This window comes from Nothoprocta perdicaria, unplaced genomic scaffold (assembly GCF_003342845.1).
Source record: "Nothoprocta perdicaria isolate Ctin4 unplaced genomic scaffold, notPer1 scaffold_53, whole genome shotgun sequence".
In the NCBI taxonomy this organism is placed as follows: Eukaryota; Metazoa; Chordata; class Aves; order Tinamiformes; family Tinamidae; genus Nothoprocta; species Nothoprocta perdicaria.
The window spans coordinates 1,144,033-1,162,047 of NW_020455788.1; the positions used below are offsets into that span (position 1 = coordinate 1,144,033).

The window sequence follows — 18,015 nt, forward strand, 5'->3', positions numbered from 1 at the left end:
CAGGCTTAGGGTGTTTTGTGCCATCTGTTCTAAATGTGGCAGGGAGATTTGGGAAGCGTGTTAAACGTCAGTGACATTACTAGACATCGTTGTGCCTTTTGGGGCTACAGCTGCTGCTGCTCTCTGTAGTCACCTTCATGTCCATCAGATTTCAAGAATCTATACTCGTGATAAGTTCTTGTTCAGCTTTTGACATACAGCAAGGTGGATACAGCTTGAAGAGGTGCTGGACAGACTCTTTTTGTTTGTTTCTTTAGGTCTTTCCAGAGTGCTCATAACCTAAAGGTCTGAAGAACATACTCCAGCTCACGTTAATATTGATTCAGAGGCCTTACTCATATAAGAATATTTGGCTTGCAGATGCAGAAGCCTGATCCTGTTAACACCAAAAGGGATATGTCTGTACTAAATACATGAAATTGATTATTGGCCTTTCAGGAAACCAACCTTTGCCAAATAGGTTTGGCTATTCCAGAACAGTAGCAACCCATAAATGCCACAAGGTCTAGTGGCACAACTTTTGCACTGCTGTGATTTGCAGTGGGAAGGGTGTTTTTCCAACTGACTTGACTTTTCTTGTTCACATACAGCTTTTTCAGTCTTTTACTTTCCTTTCTGCTTTTGATTTCTGTGCTTGAATGTTGCTTCGTTTCCATCTCTGTCCCCTATCACATCTCAGATCCAGGCATACTCCCTTTTATGCAGTTGAATTTTTGTTGTATGATTACTTTTTTCCTCACCAGCGTGCATATGAGCACTTTCCTGAAGACTTTTTAGGGTTCTTAGAGAGACTGCAAAGGTGAGAAGAGGGAGGAAGATGAGGTGCATATACCAGGCTTCAGGGAGAGGGAAACCTGGAGATCCCTTTCTGGGTAGATTGCCTGTCATTATAATGTAAATGTCATTTTCCTGGGAAGTGTAAAGACTTAATAACTTTGCTAGTCCCAGTTCTTGAAATTTTTAGACTAGCCATGTTTTGGGGACAGAAGGACTGCATAATAACTGACATCAGATGTATGGCAGATTTGGGTTTGAGGTGCTGGAGTAAATAGTTGTGTATTCATAATATTGCAGCACGCTGGCTCTGGAGTTATTTTTGACAATGTGTAACTTCAAATATGGAACTTGCTGGATGCTTGACTGTATTTAAGCAATGGAATGAAAGATTTGCTAAAGTATGGATCTGAGAAGTCAGAGAACTGGGCCTTAAAATCTGTACAATCCCTTAGGTATTTTGGTTCTAATCTGCAGAGCTAAAATGGCTCTGCGAGATTCCCATCTGCAACTCCAGACAGAGGATTAACTGGTCCTGAATCTTGCAATGAGCCAGAGCTGTAATGCCAGTTTCTTATATTTGCACAACGTAGGTGTCCACATGCCTCCATGGTAAAGTGACTGTAGTTCTCAAATACGTGTGTGTGGAGTATGATCCACCCAGTGAAGTGATGGTTTCACGGGGTTCAATACGGAGTTTGTTCATTTGACTCCATAAAATCTTTTTTTTTTCTTTTTCTTTTTTCCCCCAACATATATTTTAAAATTGGGAGACTCAGATCAATTCATTTGGTTTCCTCCTTATGCTTCCTAAGAATAAGTCCTAGGAAAGAATTATATTCTGCTTAATGTAACTGCTTGCAAAGACACAGTGCCTCTCTGAGCTGTACTGGGACCTGCACATTGAATTCAGATGAGCAGAAGCCAAAAAGAGGTTGTAAGAGAGGGTACTGATGGAAGTAGACTGTAGATTTACCAAGACATTAATCAGAGTGTCTGACTGGTGGTCTCTTGGAAGCAACCAGGAAGAAAAGTGGGAGCAGCAGTGCATTTGGTGAGACAGAGTAATAGGGACTCAAGGTACCACTGCGTCTTGTCTGCCACAAAACTTCATTTTTATTGGGGAAATAATGTAAGTACAATAGTAGATTCCTTTCAGTTGGAGTGAGTTTTCAATGTCTGAAGGAATGTGTAATGTGCAAGATCAAGAATGATGTGGTTAGCTTAATTCTTACTGCTAGGTATGATCAAAGCATGAGGCATTTATGCTATAGTACTGCAGCTGTTGTATAAAGAACTGAATTCCTCACATAGCTCAAAAGAATGGTAAATACAATACTGTGTATTTTATTCCCAAAGTTCTTTTCACTTCAAAGAGCTTTCAAGTGACACAGCAGGAATGACTTTGCTTGTCACTGAAATGCTCCCTCCTGTGGGATGAAACATGGCAATTCTAGCAATGTGCAGCAGGAACACACTAACTTTTAGCTTTGGAGCTAAAAGAAATCCACTATACAGTTGAACTGCAGGAAAGAGTTAGGGAGACAAAGTAATTATTCCAGGTAGAACATGAATGAAAGATCTGGGCTGTTTTATTCCCTTAAGGGTATTTTCTTCAGATACTCTGAACAAGGCATATCTCTAAATAATTTGACGCTAAGATAGAACACTGGACTCGCCCTCAAGAAAGGAAGCCTTAACAAGGAACTGGTTTGCAAGCCCCCATATCCTGTAGTGGTTTGGAGATGCAGAAATACAGGTAAAATGGACGTTCAGAGGCCAGAGCGAGTCCTCTGTAGCAGAGCTCTGCTTTGCCATCTCATATTTCTGTAGCGAGCCACCTCTTGGTAGGATGAGTCTGGATGGAGTCTGATGTCCCCATTAGTTCATCTGAAGCAGATGTTGATGTCAGAGCTAAATGGCCCCATTGCCAGGCAGAGCCGTGAGCAGCAGTGGGAGCTGAACCCTTTAAACCAAGATCCAGTTACTGTGCAAATGTCCTATACTGCTGAAGAGTGGGGCAAAGCTTTTAATGCCCTGGATTACCAGCTCTAAAGACAGCAGATCAGGCTTCAAGCTTCTTCCCGAAGTTGTTGGGGCTTCAGAATTCTTCTTCAGGTGATGCTGGTGGCTGGTGGGTTTCCATTCAGTGTTTGCAAAGCGCAGTTTCCATCCTCACAATTGCATTGTGCAAAGTGAAGTTTGAAAACAGTCACACTTGCCATTAATACTAGTCCTCCAGCTCTCTGTGCTGTCTCCACTGGTGGTGGCCCAAGGCCTGTTACTGGGCCTGATGCCAGCTTCTCTCTTGAATTCTGCTCCATTTTCTCTTGGCACTGGGACAAAGGTTATCCCCAAAGCCCATTGTCAAATCTGATTGCTCCTATCAAAGTCAACATTCTTGGAAAAGTGCAGGAAGAGATTGGCATTGAAAATACTGTTTTACTTTGTTTCTGTTCATTTCTGTGTGTGTGTACCACTGACAGCTTTCATACAGTTATATTTTCTTTGTAATATGCTCGTTTATATTTCTAGGAGTATTTGCAGCCTGAAGGCACGGATGTCAGATTCCAGCCCCTTACATATGTGTATTTAAGTGTAGCCATGTCTTTTATGGTAAAGGGGAATGTAGGTACATATAGTGCCTGTCTGCGCCTACTGTTGAATTCTTCCTTATTTTTCTTCCTTCCTTTCTTCAACCAATGCGGAATTTAAAAAAGAAAAAAAGAAAAAAAAAAAAAGAGAGAGAGAGGGAGGGGCAGGTATTTCAAGTGCAGCGGTTCATTTTGTTGAAGTACGGCACGATAGGAGCAGCATACCTGTGTCTGTCCTTGCTGGAGATAAAATACCTGCCGAGGAAGTCACTTCCAAACTCATGTTCCCTTAATCTGTGGCTTGCAGCTTCACTTCTCAGGGCGATTCAAAATTCAGCTACCTCCTTGTGGATGATGCAGCAGCTGTCATTCAGAATCCTTCTGATCTGAAGACCACCCTTTGCCTGTTGTTTTTTGTTCTTTTTTTACAAGGTTTATCTGATAGCAGCTATTAGCTCTGTAAAGCAGTGTGTTCTGTTCCTAATCTCTGATTCCTTCCCCACATCCCCCAAAGACTGTGGAAACTAGTCCAGGATGGAAAGAAAATTATTATGGACTAATATCATACCCTCAGGAGGGCTTTATTAATGTGTTTTTGGAAGGACCTTTCTGATAGGGCTAGAAAGCACATTTGTCACCTTGAAAGCTAAGTTACAGCAAACAGGCTACAAAACTTCAGTTCGGATCCACATAGTTCTCTGGGTGGGATGAGATGTCAGTTGTGGGCCCGTTTCACTCTAGCGAGCGTCACTGCAAAGAGGGTGTATTTTGGGCCTGCCAGTCTGCCAGTGTTTCAGTTATCCATCACATCATATTTTGTTATCAATTTCTTTGAATGAATACTGAACCTACGGGTTGAGCCTGCCTAAGAGGGAATATGTTGCTGTTTGCTCCTTCTCTCTTTGCTCTGTGTTAATTTGCTGTTCTGTTGTAGAGTGTGCAATTGTCTGTATCCTCTGTTTACTTGAGTTTGCACGTCCAGGAATGGAGCAGTGTTTGGTTAGTGCTTTTTCTCTTCTGCATGAGGAAACTGATACAGTAATGGCAGTGATGAACTGGAACTGTTGTGGGCCTGACCAAAACGTTCTGCCCAGACTTGTCTCATGGTTTTCTTGTCATCCCTTCTCTAGGACCAAGCACTACCTGCCAAGAAGATTCCTGTGCAAACCAGGGCATCTGTAATCAGCAGTGGGAAGGCTACACGTGCGATTGTTCCATGACTTCATATTCCGGAAGCCAGTGTAATGACCGTAAGTCAATTTTTTTTTTTCCACCAGATTAGAAGGAGCTGTGAACCCTGATGGTGGGAAGGTAAACAACACACAATTAATTTTGATGACAAATGAAATACAGCTTTCCCAGTGGTAGAGCTAAACTTTGTTTCCTACAAAGTTGCTTCTGATGAAAGCATCCATCAGTTTGAAGCATCAGCACTACCATCTAACAGTAATGTTGCACTACTTGCCATGCTGATTTGCCTAAAAAAATTAGATGCAACTTTCCTGGCCAGTTAGTATTAAGGTCTCTAACATAACTGTGAAAAAGACCTGAAATCTTCCTATGGGAAAATCTCAATTTTCACACTTTTCCTTCAGTTATCCAGGKAGGGCTTTTTTTTTTTTTTTTTYCMWYYKGRAARSMAGTAGATCGGTTCAGCTCWSYKSWSTKCMSAYKTTTGTTATTCMGMWAGATAATTAGGCCCTTCTCCCCTTTCACTTCAAAGGGATGGGAACAAAGTACACCGAGTGCTGCACTAAGTGTGACAGTAGATTTCAGTAATTTGGTTCATTGTGTTCTTAACTTTCAGGGGCAGAAAAGACTCTTATAGTTCACTCTGTCCTCATGCATTTCCCAAGCTGCTGCTTGTCATTAAGAGCATTAGTAGTACACTGTATTAGTCAGGTCTGTGCAATGTTAGTGCCACGGCAGCGTCAGACCCTCACTCCTTCCCCCGATGTCTGAGCCACACAGCTGAATTGATGACACGTAGGATGCACTGTTTAACAAGTGTCCCTGCTGCCAGATGCCAAGCCTAGTTTTTTGTGGGTCGTTCAGATAGTGTACTGTTATCCAAATTGCTCTCCCCTTTCTCCTAGCCCATTTGTACCAAGCAGACACTGGAAAGGCCCATCTCCAGTCATACTGTGGCAGAGGGGCAGTGTGAAAAGGTATTATGGGCAGAGATTTGGATATTCCAGCACAATACCTTTTCTTAAGTTATTATGCAATCCGAATAACTCTGGATCCAGAAGAAAACCATTTTCATTAAGGCCACAAAACTTGGTTCTTGTTTTCTACATTTTATGGAGCATGAGTTTCAGAAGTATGGGGAACCGAAAGCCCTGTTTGGCACTCAGGTTTCCTATTCTTGCACACCTCCTGTTCAGTCATTCACCTTAGGCATAGTAAGCACACTACGTTGTAAACCTATTGCCCAAAAGAAATGCTGCCATGGAACCTGTTGGACTCTGTTTAAGAATATGCCATAGATCTCTAAAGAGATTATTGATACATCATCTTCGCTTCTAATGCGTTGGGCTTCACAGCTCCAGAATGTCACAATGCCCTTGTTATACTGTTGCTAATGACTTAGAGTAGGCTCTAAAATATCAACAAACTGGTTTCCTGTACCTGAAATCGGGGGTTCCGTGCTGCTTTTTAGAGCTGACAGCTGGAAACCATGCAGAGCAGAGACAGTAGTTTGATTTGAATGGGGGTGGCTTGGGTAAGGTAGCCAGCCTTCCGCTGTCAGCCCTCGCTCGTCAATTAGATGCTCACAGGAGGATGTGGGTTTGAACATGGAAAAGGTCTGGAAAGGTAAGTGGTGTGGAGTGCTGGGACACGGCGAGACTGCAGCCAGAATCTCCAAAACGTGCGTATAGCATCTTTCTGTGTCTTTTTCTTTTTTGAAGTCTTTGCTTTGTTTTCAGGACATTGAAAACATAGCTCTGCGCCATATAGTCTAGTTCTTAGGAAGCATTGTGGGCTCGCTTCCTTTTCCCATCTGTTAGGTAGGGTTGCTTCTCTACCCAGATCTAACGAAAGTCAAGGCACTTGTTAATTGAATTAAATGCTGTTTGGACTGGATTTAGCACAAGGGGTGACAATGGAAGATAACTTCTGTATAAGCTGAAGCCTTTTTGTTATTTAGAAATATCTCAGACTCCTTGGCTTAAAAAAAAAAAAGAAAAAATGCAACCACAGGAGTCTAATTCTATTAATTTGGTAGATAGCTGTTCCTATTTTATGAGCAAGTTGTGGTCTCCCACCGATGTAGATGTGGAATACAGAAGTCAATAGAAGAGCTCTAGATTTACACAATGAAAATTGTAGCAAAGGAAGACCAGCTGAATGTATTTGTTTTTTCCATGCCTGTTAAACACCACACGTGTCCACGCTGGGATATTTCTGCTGCTCTATATTTGCAGAATATTTCAGTGGCTCTGAGATAAATAAATTGCACATCTGGTTGTCTTTTAAATTACTGTTGATGATCTCTTCTGACCACCCTCATTGATACTTGGATAAGGGAGATTTATTGTTTGCTAGAGCAAACTTTGAAAAGTTACTTGGTCCTATCGGTACTCAGGAGAGTTCTGTGAGCTGATACGATCAATCTGAAATTGCTACTACTCTGTAATCCTGTCTCAGGACTGGACCAGGAAGTCTCTCAATTCAGATGTACCTGGCTTGGAACTGCTATTTCTGAGACATGAGAGTGAAACAAATAACTAGAGTGGCAGAGATGCAGGTTGTACGTGTATAGATGCATTTGTACATTCGTTGGTGTTATGTAGCAAACCTAATGTTACTTAGATTGTTAAGTGTGTGACTTCGTGCAGATAAAGTACTAGATTGAAAGTTAAATCATAATGCTGATGAAACATTTGCATTTGAAGGGAACTTCATCCTATCAACTAAATTCCATTGAAGCTGCTCGCATCTTCACAGTGATATTAGATGAAAATATGGTAATTATAGACTAGAGAATAACAAGTTACCAGATATGTGGCATCTGCTTATGGCTGTCCTGTCACCAGGTTTACAGACCCCTGAAGCTATTTCAGTTCTTTCTGGTCAATCTAGACACTTTCTCTTCTCTGTGCAGAGAGAGTGTACAGAACAGCAGGCCTCAGTAAGCTGGTTAATGGGAATGGTAGGTGTATGGGAAACGAGATCATAGGAAACGCTGCTGGGTACCCAGTGCCTCATGCAGCTGGAAGGACTGAGGGTCAAGCTTTCCAGGAGAAATCACCAGGCTAACACAGGGATGTATTAATGGAGGCTGTTTGTCTGCAAAAGATCAATAGTCTGCAGCGATGACTAGAGCAAGCAGAGTATAAAGCACTTTTTTCAACAGCTTTTTTTGTTGAAGTAGTTGATAAGTCCATCTGCTGGCTATTGATTGACTTTTTAGTGGGGTTGTTTATTCATTAATTTATAAACTCTGGGTTGTAATATCCACTTGGTTTAAAAGCTGTTTTCCCATCCCTTTGATAGGAAGCAAAGCAGCTCATATTTTTCTTTTCTTTTGTGCGTGTATCTTTAGGCTTCCAGACTGCACACATGTCAAGGGGTCAGTTGATAAACTGAGCAATCGTCTCCCCTTCTAGTGTGATTGTTTGGTAAGAAGTGCTTGCTTTTTTTGTGTGTGTGTGGTCTGGGAGTGTGCTGAAATACAGGGTGATTATTCTTTTTCTTACAATTGGTAGCATTTTTCCTCCAAGATCCCTTCTCATGTGATGTATGATCTGTATGCTTCTACTGCCTTTTGGTGAATCACATTCAGGAGGTGGGAAGCATGAGAAGAAGATGAAGTCACAGTGACTTTGCTTCTTCACTTTTTTCTTTCCACTTAAAAAGAAAGATGTCAAAATTAGCAAGCCAAGTTCAAGACCAATACTTTGGAGTAAGGCACAGAACACAGTGGACTGAACGAGGAAGCCTGAAGCTGACCTTAGAGTCTGTGCGATGTGTGGGGATGTCTGAGCAGGCCCTTCCCTTCCCTGCGTAAACAGGTACCTAAGTTAGCTGACACCTCGGGCAGAAGCAACTTCAGCCATCCCTGCTTAAACATTGTGGTACAGTAGTCATCAGAGGAGACTGCCTGCTAACAGGGAGAACGACAAAAATATAATCAAGACAGGTCTTCTTTTGATATGCTCATGGGCCATTCATGCTCCACCCTCACGCTGCCTCTGCCACTGAGCTGTTATTGCTCCCTCCATGGGCACATTCAGACTCCCAGCTTGGAGATGAGCCCTCTTCCCTCTCCGTAGTGTTTTGTTACCATCTGGACCAATTTTTGTCCAGGCTTCATGACCTCCCTTAATGTCAATGGCAGCACGCTCAGCTTGATTCACTTGCAGACACTCTTTTTGCTGTTCATGTTTAATTATCACCCGTGCACTTCTAATGTGCCTAGCTTATCACTTAGGGAGTCAGAGAGCAAGAGGTTGCTGGTGTGCAGAAAATAAATCTGCCCAGGCTTCGCTAGCCATGCATGGCTACATCAGCCAGCTGCTCAGATACCAGCGTGCTCGGGGATCTCCGTTTGATGCTGCGGAGACACCGGCCCTACGTGAAGCAAGAGTCACCTCGGATTTGTCTCGAGAGAATCATCCCGTGTTGCGGCAGGTCAGGCACCCTGCCTGCTCCCTGCTTCTCCCCTCTTGCTCCCCTCCCTGCTTTTAGGCCACTTCTGTGAGGCTCTTTTCTGGCTTGTGGCTTATTTTCCGTTCCTACCATAAACCTGTGCTGTTCTCTGTCCCTGTGTCTTAATGACCTTGTACTCTGAGAATTGGGATAAAAGGGAGAAGAATGGGAGGGAATTGCAGCTGCCCACTTTAGCACATGGTGTAAATCATATTACTGTGATTTGGGTTGTGAACCCTGCTTACCCTGCCCTTCTGAACACTGTTTATCTTCATTTGCTCTTCAGCTCCAAGAATTGAAACATCTTTAAGGCAAGGATCTCTCTCTGCTACTTCTTAAGGCACCATGTACTTTCCTGTTGCTTTGTGATAACCCACTGCATAATTGCTTCACCTCTTCAGTGGTTTAAGAACACTTGTTGCTTTTCTGTTTACTGAATGGCATTTTGCTGTCTGCATTAGCAACTGTAAAGCCTCAGGTAGCAAATGAAGAACTTGGTTGCCCCATATGCCCTTTGGGAGTCACCTGAGAAGGGCAGCTGTTAACATAAGGATGAAATTTGGGTGTTTCCCTTTTGGATGAGGAGGAGGGAATTTGAGTCGTGCTTTTAGGAATCACTTATTTTTTACCTTTCAGTGCTCAGGGTTTTTTTTTTGTTTTTTTGTTTTTTTTTTTTGGTCTTTTTTATTCCTAATGAGGAAGCTAGTCCGATTTATCCTTTTGTGATCCCCAAAATGCCGCTGGGTCTCTACTGAGTTATTTAATTACAATTACTTGGAAAGCGTGGCAGAGAGCACGTTGGAGACGAGAGCTGCAGTCAGGCACTGATGCCTGTGCACACCTGGCTGCTGTCAGCACAGAAGCTGTGGTCCAGCTGCCCGACAGATTTCAGCTGAACCGAAGGAAAGAGACTTTATGCAGGTGGCAGCGATGACGGCTTCAGTATCCACCTTTGAGCTGGTCAAGCACTTACTTGATTCTCTTCCTGACATTGCTCAGTAGCTGCACTGTTTCCATAGACGTATTATGGAAGAATATTGCCACGGGTTGGTTTCCTGTGATTTTTGACTCTTTGGTTAACAAAATACTGTGGTATTTTATGTGATACTTTTTGCTGTTCATGGCAATAATTACCACTTTACGTTGTGTAAGTAGCTGAGTGATGCTGCCTCCTGGATATTTTGCCTCATGGAAGAACTGGCCTCTGAAACTGTCTCTCTAGTTAATAGAGTGGCTTTTATTTGTCTGTTGCTTCTTCTTTCTTCTGTGATTCAGCCACATGGGATGGGGTTTACTTAACACTTTGCTGGACAGCAAGAAGACTGTCTGTTCTAGAACTCCCTGTTTCCTTATTCTTGTAGGTTCTTAGGGAGACTATTTTTCATTTCCCAGGCGGCACAAATGGAAAATAGCTTGCAAAGATCCTTCATTAGTGAGAGAAAATGCACAGAGATCCAAGTGGGTCTTTTTATGTTGTGGACTAGCATTTGTTCATAGTAATGCTCCTATCAATACAAAAGAATTCCTTTGTTTTTGGTGAGATAGTTCAAGAGTTATGCTGGTGTTGCCGAGATGAAGATCTGTCCTTGTATTCTGACTCCACATATGGAACATGCCTAATTGCCCTGCATATAGGATTTTGTTTCTCCCTTAGGCTGAAAGCTGCCTTTAAGATTGCAGTCATTAATGTGGACAAATTTATGTCATAAAATATTTACAGTACTCAGGCAGCTGAGAGAATGCCAACATACAGAGGGAAGCAGGCAGTGCTAGATTTTGGCGAGGGGAAGAAGGATTTGTTGGTTTTTGAGCTTTGAAGTTCAGGGCTATGAAAGCAAGGGGGGTGGAGGAAGTGAGGGGAAAAAGGGGGAAAAAAAGGTCTGATAATCTTTTCCCATTTTTTGCAGTGAAAATTCTTGACAGAAAAACAAAAGCAGGAGGGAATGCAAGGTCCTGAAGGAGATTCTTGTTCATTTTCCAGGCTGCCTAATGTACTAATTATTACCTGTCATTGGAAGAAGGCTACTTATTGATCTCCAGTGGAGTTGAGTTGTACGTGGGGATGTATCTTTGTTACGTTACAATCTTGTTACCCAGGAGCTGGTATAATAATCTCAGCTGTGGAACATTGGGGATTAGATGCAAACCTTAATTACAGTTATCTTAATAATGATCCCCAAGGGAGAGATTAAAATTGGCTGCTTGGGTACCTGTGAAACAAGCTGTGTGAGGGGGAACATTTTCTGGTAGATTGGATTATTTGTGTGGAAGTGTTTCAATGCTTACTGCCATTTGAGGCCTGGGCAAACAGTGGGAGCAGAGACAGGGCCCTCAAGTTCGCTCATGATGTCTTTAGTGTTTTGGAGCCACAGAGGAATTCCTCCAATTTGGGAAAGAAATGAGCTTTTCAGCAAAAAGCTCGGGGTTGATTGAAATCTCAGTTCACTAACGGCTGTTTACAGAAGAAGAATTTTCCGTGGCTATAGAAGTGAGTTCATTTCAAAGTGACTACTAACTTTGGGATGCGTGTAGATCTAACGATTTTTTCCTAGGCATTAGTTAAATCACAAAAACTGCACGTTTTTGGTAAGCAAAACAATTCACATATCTCAGGGGAAATCTTAAAATAGTTCTGAATAGGAAGAAATTAATTGTAAAGAAAAAAGTAAGGATGGAAGAAAAAAGTAGGATGTGGTTAACTTTAGAAATGGTCAATCCAAGACTTCTGAAAATGGTGACTTTATTTTGGAAATTAGTAAAGAGAAAAAAAAAATCATAGTTTCTAAGACTTGATCCATGTCTGTTAATCTGTGTCTGTTGAAGTTTCCAGTTTGGTCAGTGATCATTCAAACGGCTGCGGTGTGACTGGGGGCTCCTGCAAACCCTCTGTGAGCTGGTGGATGCCGTTTGGGGAGTTCCCCCCATTCAGGAGACTCCAGTGCAACCCTATGAGGAATGGGGGAGAGAGCAGGAAATGGCTCTTTCTTTCCTTAAGAAAGCAGAATTGTTTCATCTTGGCAGTGCTTTTGTCCAAACGCTTGCAGCCTCCACCTGAGAGCAGCTGTCATTGAATATTGAACATTGAATAACTGTCTCAGATAATATAACTGACCTCGAAACCAGGTTGTTGACTGCTGTTCAGCTTTAATAACAGACCTGCCAAATACAAGCAATTTCTTTCTGTCAAAGAGATTCCGACGTGTTGATTTTGAAGGAAGTGCAGTTGGAGCTCAGCCTTCCTCCTCTTGTCTCTGGTCTGAAACTTATCGGCAGTGTTTGGCCACAGCAAGAGTGGTGTCAGGTTTGCTGCCTTGGCATAACTATCTGTCTTGTCCCCTTTCTCCATCCCCCCTTCCACTTTGCACTAAATGATCTTCTGTCTGTTACATTTCTGCCCTGCTGATCTCAGGCAAATGATGAAGATAGATGACAATTTCATGAGCCATCCATCATGCTGTTTGTAGGTTCCTTAGAAGCATCTGTGTTTTTAATAGTTCATCTGTCTTGGATAATCCTTTAGTTGAAGTCTACAAAATGCTGAAAAGAGGGCTAATATTGATATTTCTTTTAATACCTGCAACTTAAGTGGTCAGTTGTTGTCTGACTAGGAATGCAGACTCTATTGGGAAGCGCCTGCAGACCAGGGTTCCCCTTAGGGATCCAAGCCAATAACACATACAGAAAGCAGAGCCCTTGCTAAGATTCATTTTTCTGGTTTGTAGCACGGGTTTGGTTGTGTCCTGCGTGGTCAATACAAACTGAGCAGATCTGGCTCTGAGCCACCTGTCCGTGCAAGTGAGCAGATGATCTGGACGCAGGACTCCAGAAGGCAAAGCAGTTGCCCAGGAGGGACGTGGTGGTGGCCTCTAGTAACGGCACTGTGTGCTGTGCTGCAGAAATGTGCTCTAAATGAGCTACCACACAGAGATACCTGACCTAGCTGTCTGAAATACTGCCAGGTTGCACACGCTGCTGAGGAGCAGGGGACGTTAGCCCGAGTAGGACGTGTTGTTAATCCTATGTGATAGCTGGGGTTGCTGCATGCGGCTCTGAAACGGGCGGAGTTGCTGTGTGAGAGTCTCCTGAGGGTTCCTGTTGTTCTGAAGGGTTACAGCTAACGGGTGTGCAGAGAAGAGAGGTAGTGCAACTGTCTGTGCTTCCTATTGCTTAAACACAAATACTAAGGGGTTAAGGGAGAATATAAAATAGAGAAATCAGACTGATTATTTTTTCCACTGAACACTGGAGATGAACTTACTCTGCATTACTCCCCAGCTGGGAAAAGATGAAAGTTTTTAATCCCTTATCTCATCCTTATGGAACAGAAGTACTTCTGATGGACATCTTGGGCACTAGTTTGGGCTTTGTCTCAGAGGAAATATCCTCACAAAGATACCTGGTAGGTGGAGTTGTTACTGAAGGCTCTTGAGCATGGAAGCTTGTCAGACCCGTAGTTTAAACTTAAATTAGACACACCAGAGAATGTATTTAACCCAAATGCCATACTCGAGATGCTCCGTAGTAAATTCACTATGTATGTTATTCAGAATGGATGGAGTAGACCTTAATGCTTTCTATTTAAACACAGGAGTATTTGCTACACTGGAGATAGCAATACTTGGGATTGCAGATGTGGCAGAAAGCAGGATGAACTCCCTCCTCCTGTCCAGAGACCTCTGTATTTGCTTACAACCTTTAGAATCCCTCTCCAGAACGTTAAAATGCTCTGTGTTGCAGAGAGGAGTTTCTGTTGCCAATTGGTCAAGACAAGAGAAACAAACTGAGTTTTCAAATTACTTTTACGGGTGCCCCTAAGTTTGTTCTTAAGATCAGTAAGATATGAACCAGCCAGGTGACACATGCCAAACTCTGATGCTCTGTAAACCTACTTCCATATCTGGGAGAAAATACAGGAGGCTGGGGAATGGTTTCCTGTCAGAGTTTCCCTCTAACTGTGTGGGGATTTTTTGTTGTTTCTTTCTTCTTTCCTTGGTCTAACTGCATTTGAAGCATGGGTCTAGACCCCTAGCAAGCTTAGTATCTGGGAGGATATTTTCTTTATCCACCTTAAGCACAGAAAATGGAAGCTTCCTCCGAGAGGAAGGCGCACACAGCTGCACCGGGGCTGCTGGCAAGTGCATTCAGCACAGCTAGTTATCTGCCCACACGTCTCTATTTGTGTAGAGGCCCCCAGTGTTTATGTTAACGGTGATGAGTTATGTTAACCGTGATGAGAGATAAAAATAGGAAGTTGTTTGTTGTTCATTTGTTCTTTATAGATCTGCAATGACCTTTTTTTAAGCACAAACTCAATAGAGAGATTTGTTAACCTGTTAGAAGAACGGGCTGTCAAAAAGCCAAACTGCAGATGTCTCAAGTGCTGAAATACTTCTTTCTTTTTTTTCTAATACTTCCCTTTTGCTCCACGAGATGGTGCTGTGTTTCTACCAGATCCCACGCAGGATTTCCTTGGCTTTTCTCAGGCCCTTGATATGTATTTGGAACACAAAAACCTAAAATGAAGTTAGAAAGAATCTATTTCTCTCCAGTTGCCTTTTTCTCCTCTCCAAATTAATCCCACAAAGAGGTTTTCCAAAATCACCTAAGGCTTTGTATAGCCCTTGGCAGTTTCCATCTTCCTTCACTGTTTATTGAATCCTGTGGCTTTACCGTCACTTAGAAGGGCTTAGGAAATCCTCAGCAGGCAGCCTCGGGATGCTGTGGCTTGGGAGCAGCTTTACTAAACGCAGGCAGCAGGGCAGGGACTGCGTTTGTTCTCGGTGGTCATGCCTTGCTGATAGCCTGCAAAGTGAGGAAGACGATTGCATGTTACAGGGTCTGACTAACCTCACGTTTCTGTATTTGATCTCGTGCCAAACGTTTTGCTTCAGGCCTGGAAACTTGCATTTTCTGATTACGTTATTTAAAACAAAACCGATGCCCTCCTCTCATTGCATACTCCTCTCTTTATGGGGAAATTGTGTTTTTAGGAGCTCTTGTGTATTTTATTTTGTCTGCTTCCAGTTAGATTTAGTGCAGAGAAATACTGGTCTGAAGCTGCTACCTGCACAGAGAGCAAGCGATGGAAGCTGGTGCCTGAAAAACCTGCCTGGATGCTGCCCTGTGCCCCGTGCTCTGGGTGTGCCTGCTTGAGCAGGAAGGTTGGACTGAATGATCTCTAGAGGTCCCTTCCAACCTTGAACACTCTGTGATTCTGAGAAAAGTCTGCTGACTTTCTGCTGTGTTTGTGCCAGAGGTAGAGATTCGGGGGAATGAGAAGTTACCCTCCATGAGCTGGCCAGGGCATTAACCTCTCCTTGGGTTGCTAGTTGGGTTCGATGTTAGTGTGGAAAGTGACGGTGGTGACGGGAATAATGAGTCACTAGCTCTTTTAGAAGGCATGCGTAGTGATCTTGCATTCAAACTGCAGAACAGCTCGTTTCTGTAGGGAAACCAGGTACCTGAGGATGAAAGGCAGCTTCTTGTATTGCATGTCCCTGAAGCCTCCCGTTTCAGCTTCCTGGCTACCACACGTACCTTCATATGTTGTAGACACGTGTTCAGTGCCTTGACAGCTCTGCCTCTCACTTTCTGATTCTTCTGTAAAGAACAGTCTGCACTTCTCCTACTTTTGTTCTCAGTGTTTTTGAAGTACTTGAACTTGTGCTTTCCTGTATTTCTGCTGCCTGTGAGTAGTTTCCTGATTTGTAATTTCTAGATTAGAATCCACATAAGTGGTTGGGAGGAGGCAGAGAGAGAATTACAGCATCCTTCCATGCATAAATTTGGTTGAGATCTCTCTGTCTCTCTCTTTTTCTCTGTCTAGTGTTTACTTGGCAAAGGTCCTGCTGGGCCATGAGGTTCAAGCTGGGTCAAGATGTCTCTGGAGCTTGAAGATATGAAGCCATGGATATGGGATAAGAGGAGCACATGACATTATGGGAACTGTTGATCTAACTAGGATAGCATCACCTAAATATGAGTTTTGTCCTGACTCACCCTGTTAAAACTAATAATTGAGACTTCTGACTTCCCTCCTCTGTCCTTTTTTCTCTGGCTCAGGAACTGCTATTCTAAATAGGAGAAAGGGTGTTTCTAGTTCTTCCTTCTGAAGGCATCCCAGGTGGTGTAGAGAACAGCAGTTGTGAGTCAGCAGAGTTCATAGTCACCAAGAAGCTCACCCCAGAGCAGAAGGAATTGAATTATCTAGGGACAGAGCGTTTAAACTGTTAAGCACTGATCAAAGTTTCCCTTGCTTCTCATTTCCTTGCTTGTTTGCACTTTCTAAGAGTGCCAAGTCCCCCGTGGCATTCACTGCTGGTGCCACAGTACATCATGGCACTGCGGGAGCTGATAACCACGGTGGCACTTGCACGTCTGAGAGACCTTCCTCCTCCAAAGGCAGTCAGAGGAGAGCAGGGACTAGTGAGCTTGGGATTAGTAATGGATCTTTCTCTGGTTCAGATCTGGCTTAGGCTCTGAGACAATAACATCAGTTGCACTTTGGCAATTAGATGTAGTTTATGTAGGGGATTATTTTAGGGAGTTGAAAGGAAGAGTTCTCAGGGGCAAGCTTCTATATCAGAACAATCCCCAACTTTTGGTTCTGATGGTGGCTTATGGTATGGCATTGATTTAACTTCTTTGGTCCTGCCAGGAGTCTGTAGAGTCTCATCCGCTGAATTGTTTGAGAATAAATTCTGATCAGTGGTTTCCATTATGTCTTGGGTTGTTGTGGAGGCCAACTCCTAGGCTGTTGTAACTCATGTGTTAGATGTTCTGCTTGCACCACTGCTCTGTCCATGTGCTCAGATGAATTACACCAGTTTATGTTCTTACATGGGTGTCATTTTTAGTCCTGTCAGGTTTCCTGTAAGCTGCCTAGCAGGTGTTTCTGTAGAAAGCACAGGCAGCAGACACGCATAGGTGTCTGTTAGGTGTGTGTACTGGGCAAGTTGATGAGTGGTTCTTGCTAGAGCAGCATTCTCAGTGTTGTTCGGTCTATCTAGAGACCACAGGCTTCAGAAAACTAGTTTCAGGAAAAAGAAGAAAAGATGAAATAAAATAAAGGGGTACACATTTAGAGAATAAATTGAAAATAGTAGTCAGGGGTTTCCAAAAGCCTCATTGAGAGCCTAATTTAGATGACTTTTTTTTCCCCAAGACTCTTTTGAAAAGCAATTTAGTACGTTGAATTAAGTTTCTGCTTTCTCTTTGCCTAACCTTAGTGTTAAATTCATTCCTCAGATTTGCTAAACCAAATTCTAAATTTCTGCTTGTCACTTGAGCTCCCTAAATAGGAGGAAGGAACCTTCCTCAGATGTCTCTTAAGTGTTGGAGGTTGGTCACAGTTCAAGGCGGCATTTTCTCTTTCGGAAGGCAGCTTAGGGGACTACCAGCTACGTGTCTGCTCCTTTGTTTGGAGGCCAATTCCCACAGCAATACGAGGTTGGCTTCTCGAGTCTTGTCTGCCTTCCTGCCTCAGAAAAAATGAGCCTAAGAGTGCTTTATTTGCATGTTGTACAGAAATAGAAGAAAGGTGAAGATGGCTTTAAGTTGCTTAAGAACATTCACTTTCACCCTCTGTGGGAATGTACTTTGTGAACTAAATGGAGCATCTGATTTTGTCAGCTTGCACCCAGCATATGAAGTGGCTAAACTTGATGATGACAAAGCACAACTGAAAATGTCATTGTTTTAAATCTCCTGCCACATGTTATCAGTTTCACAGGGTTCCATTTCACCTTCTTGCTAACAACGTAGGTTCTGTTCCTGCTGTGTAAGTTTCTAAATTTGCAATTTCTTCTGTATGAAGAGGAGGAAGGCACCCCGATGAGCTGGGAAGGGAGGCTGAAGGACCTTAAGAGCCAAGAAGATGAGGTGGCTGGAGACCTAAGCATATATAAAGAGGGGATCAAGGAACAATCTTTTCTGTCACAGTTGAGGTATTCTTCAACTGACTGGGAGCATCTCTTGATAGGAAGGATTTTTA

General features: G+C 43.0%; 1 protein-coding gene across 1 annotated transcript in view; it reads left to right on the forward strand.

The window, feature by feature from the left end:
• NRXN3 (neurexin 3) overlaps positions 1 to 18,015 on the forward strand; it is an 826,423-nt gene that overhangs the window by 335,104 nt on the left and 473,304 nt on the right. The window contains exon 15 of the mRNA XM_026048287.1: positions 4,499 to 4,618. Coding sequence (XP_025904072.1) covers positions 4,499 to 4,618 — 120 coding nt within the window. The remainder of the gene's footprint in view (positions 1 to 4,498; positions 4,619 to 18,015) is intronic.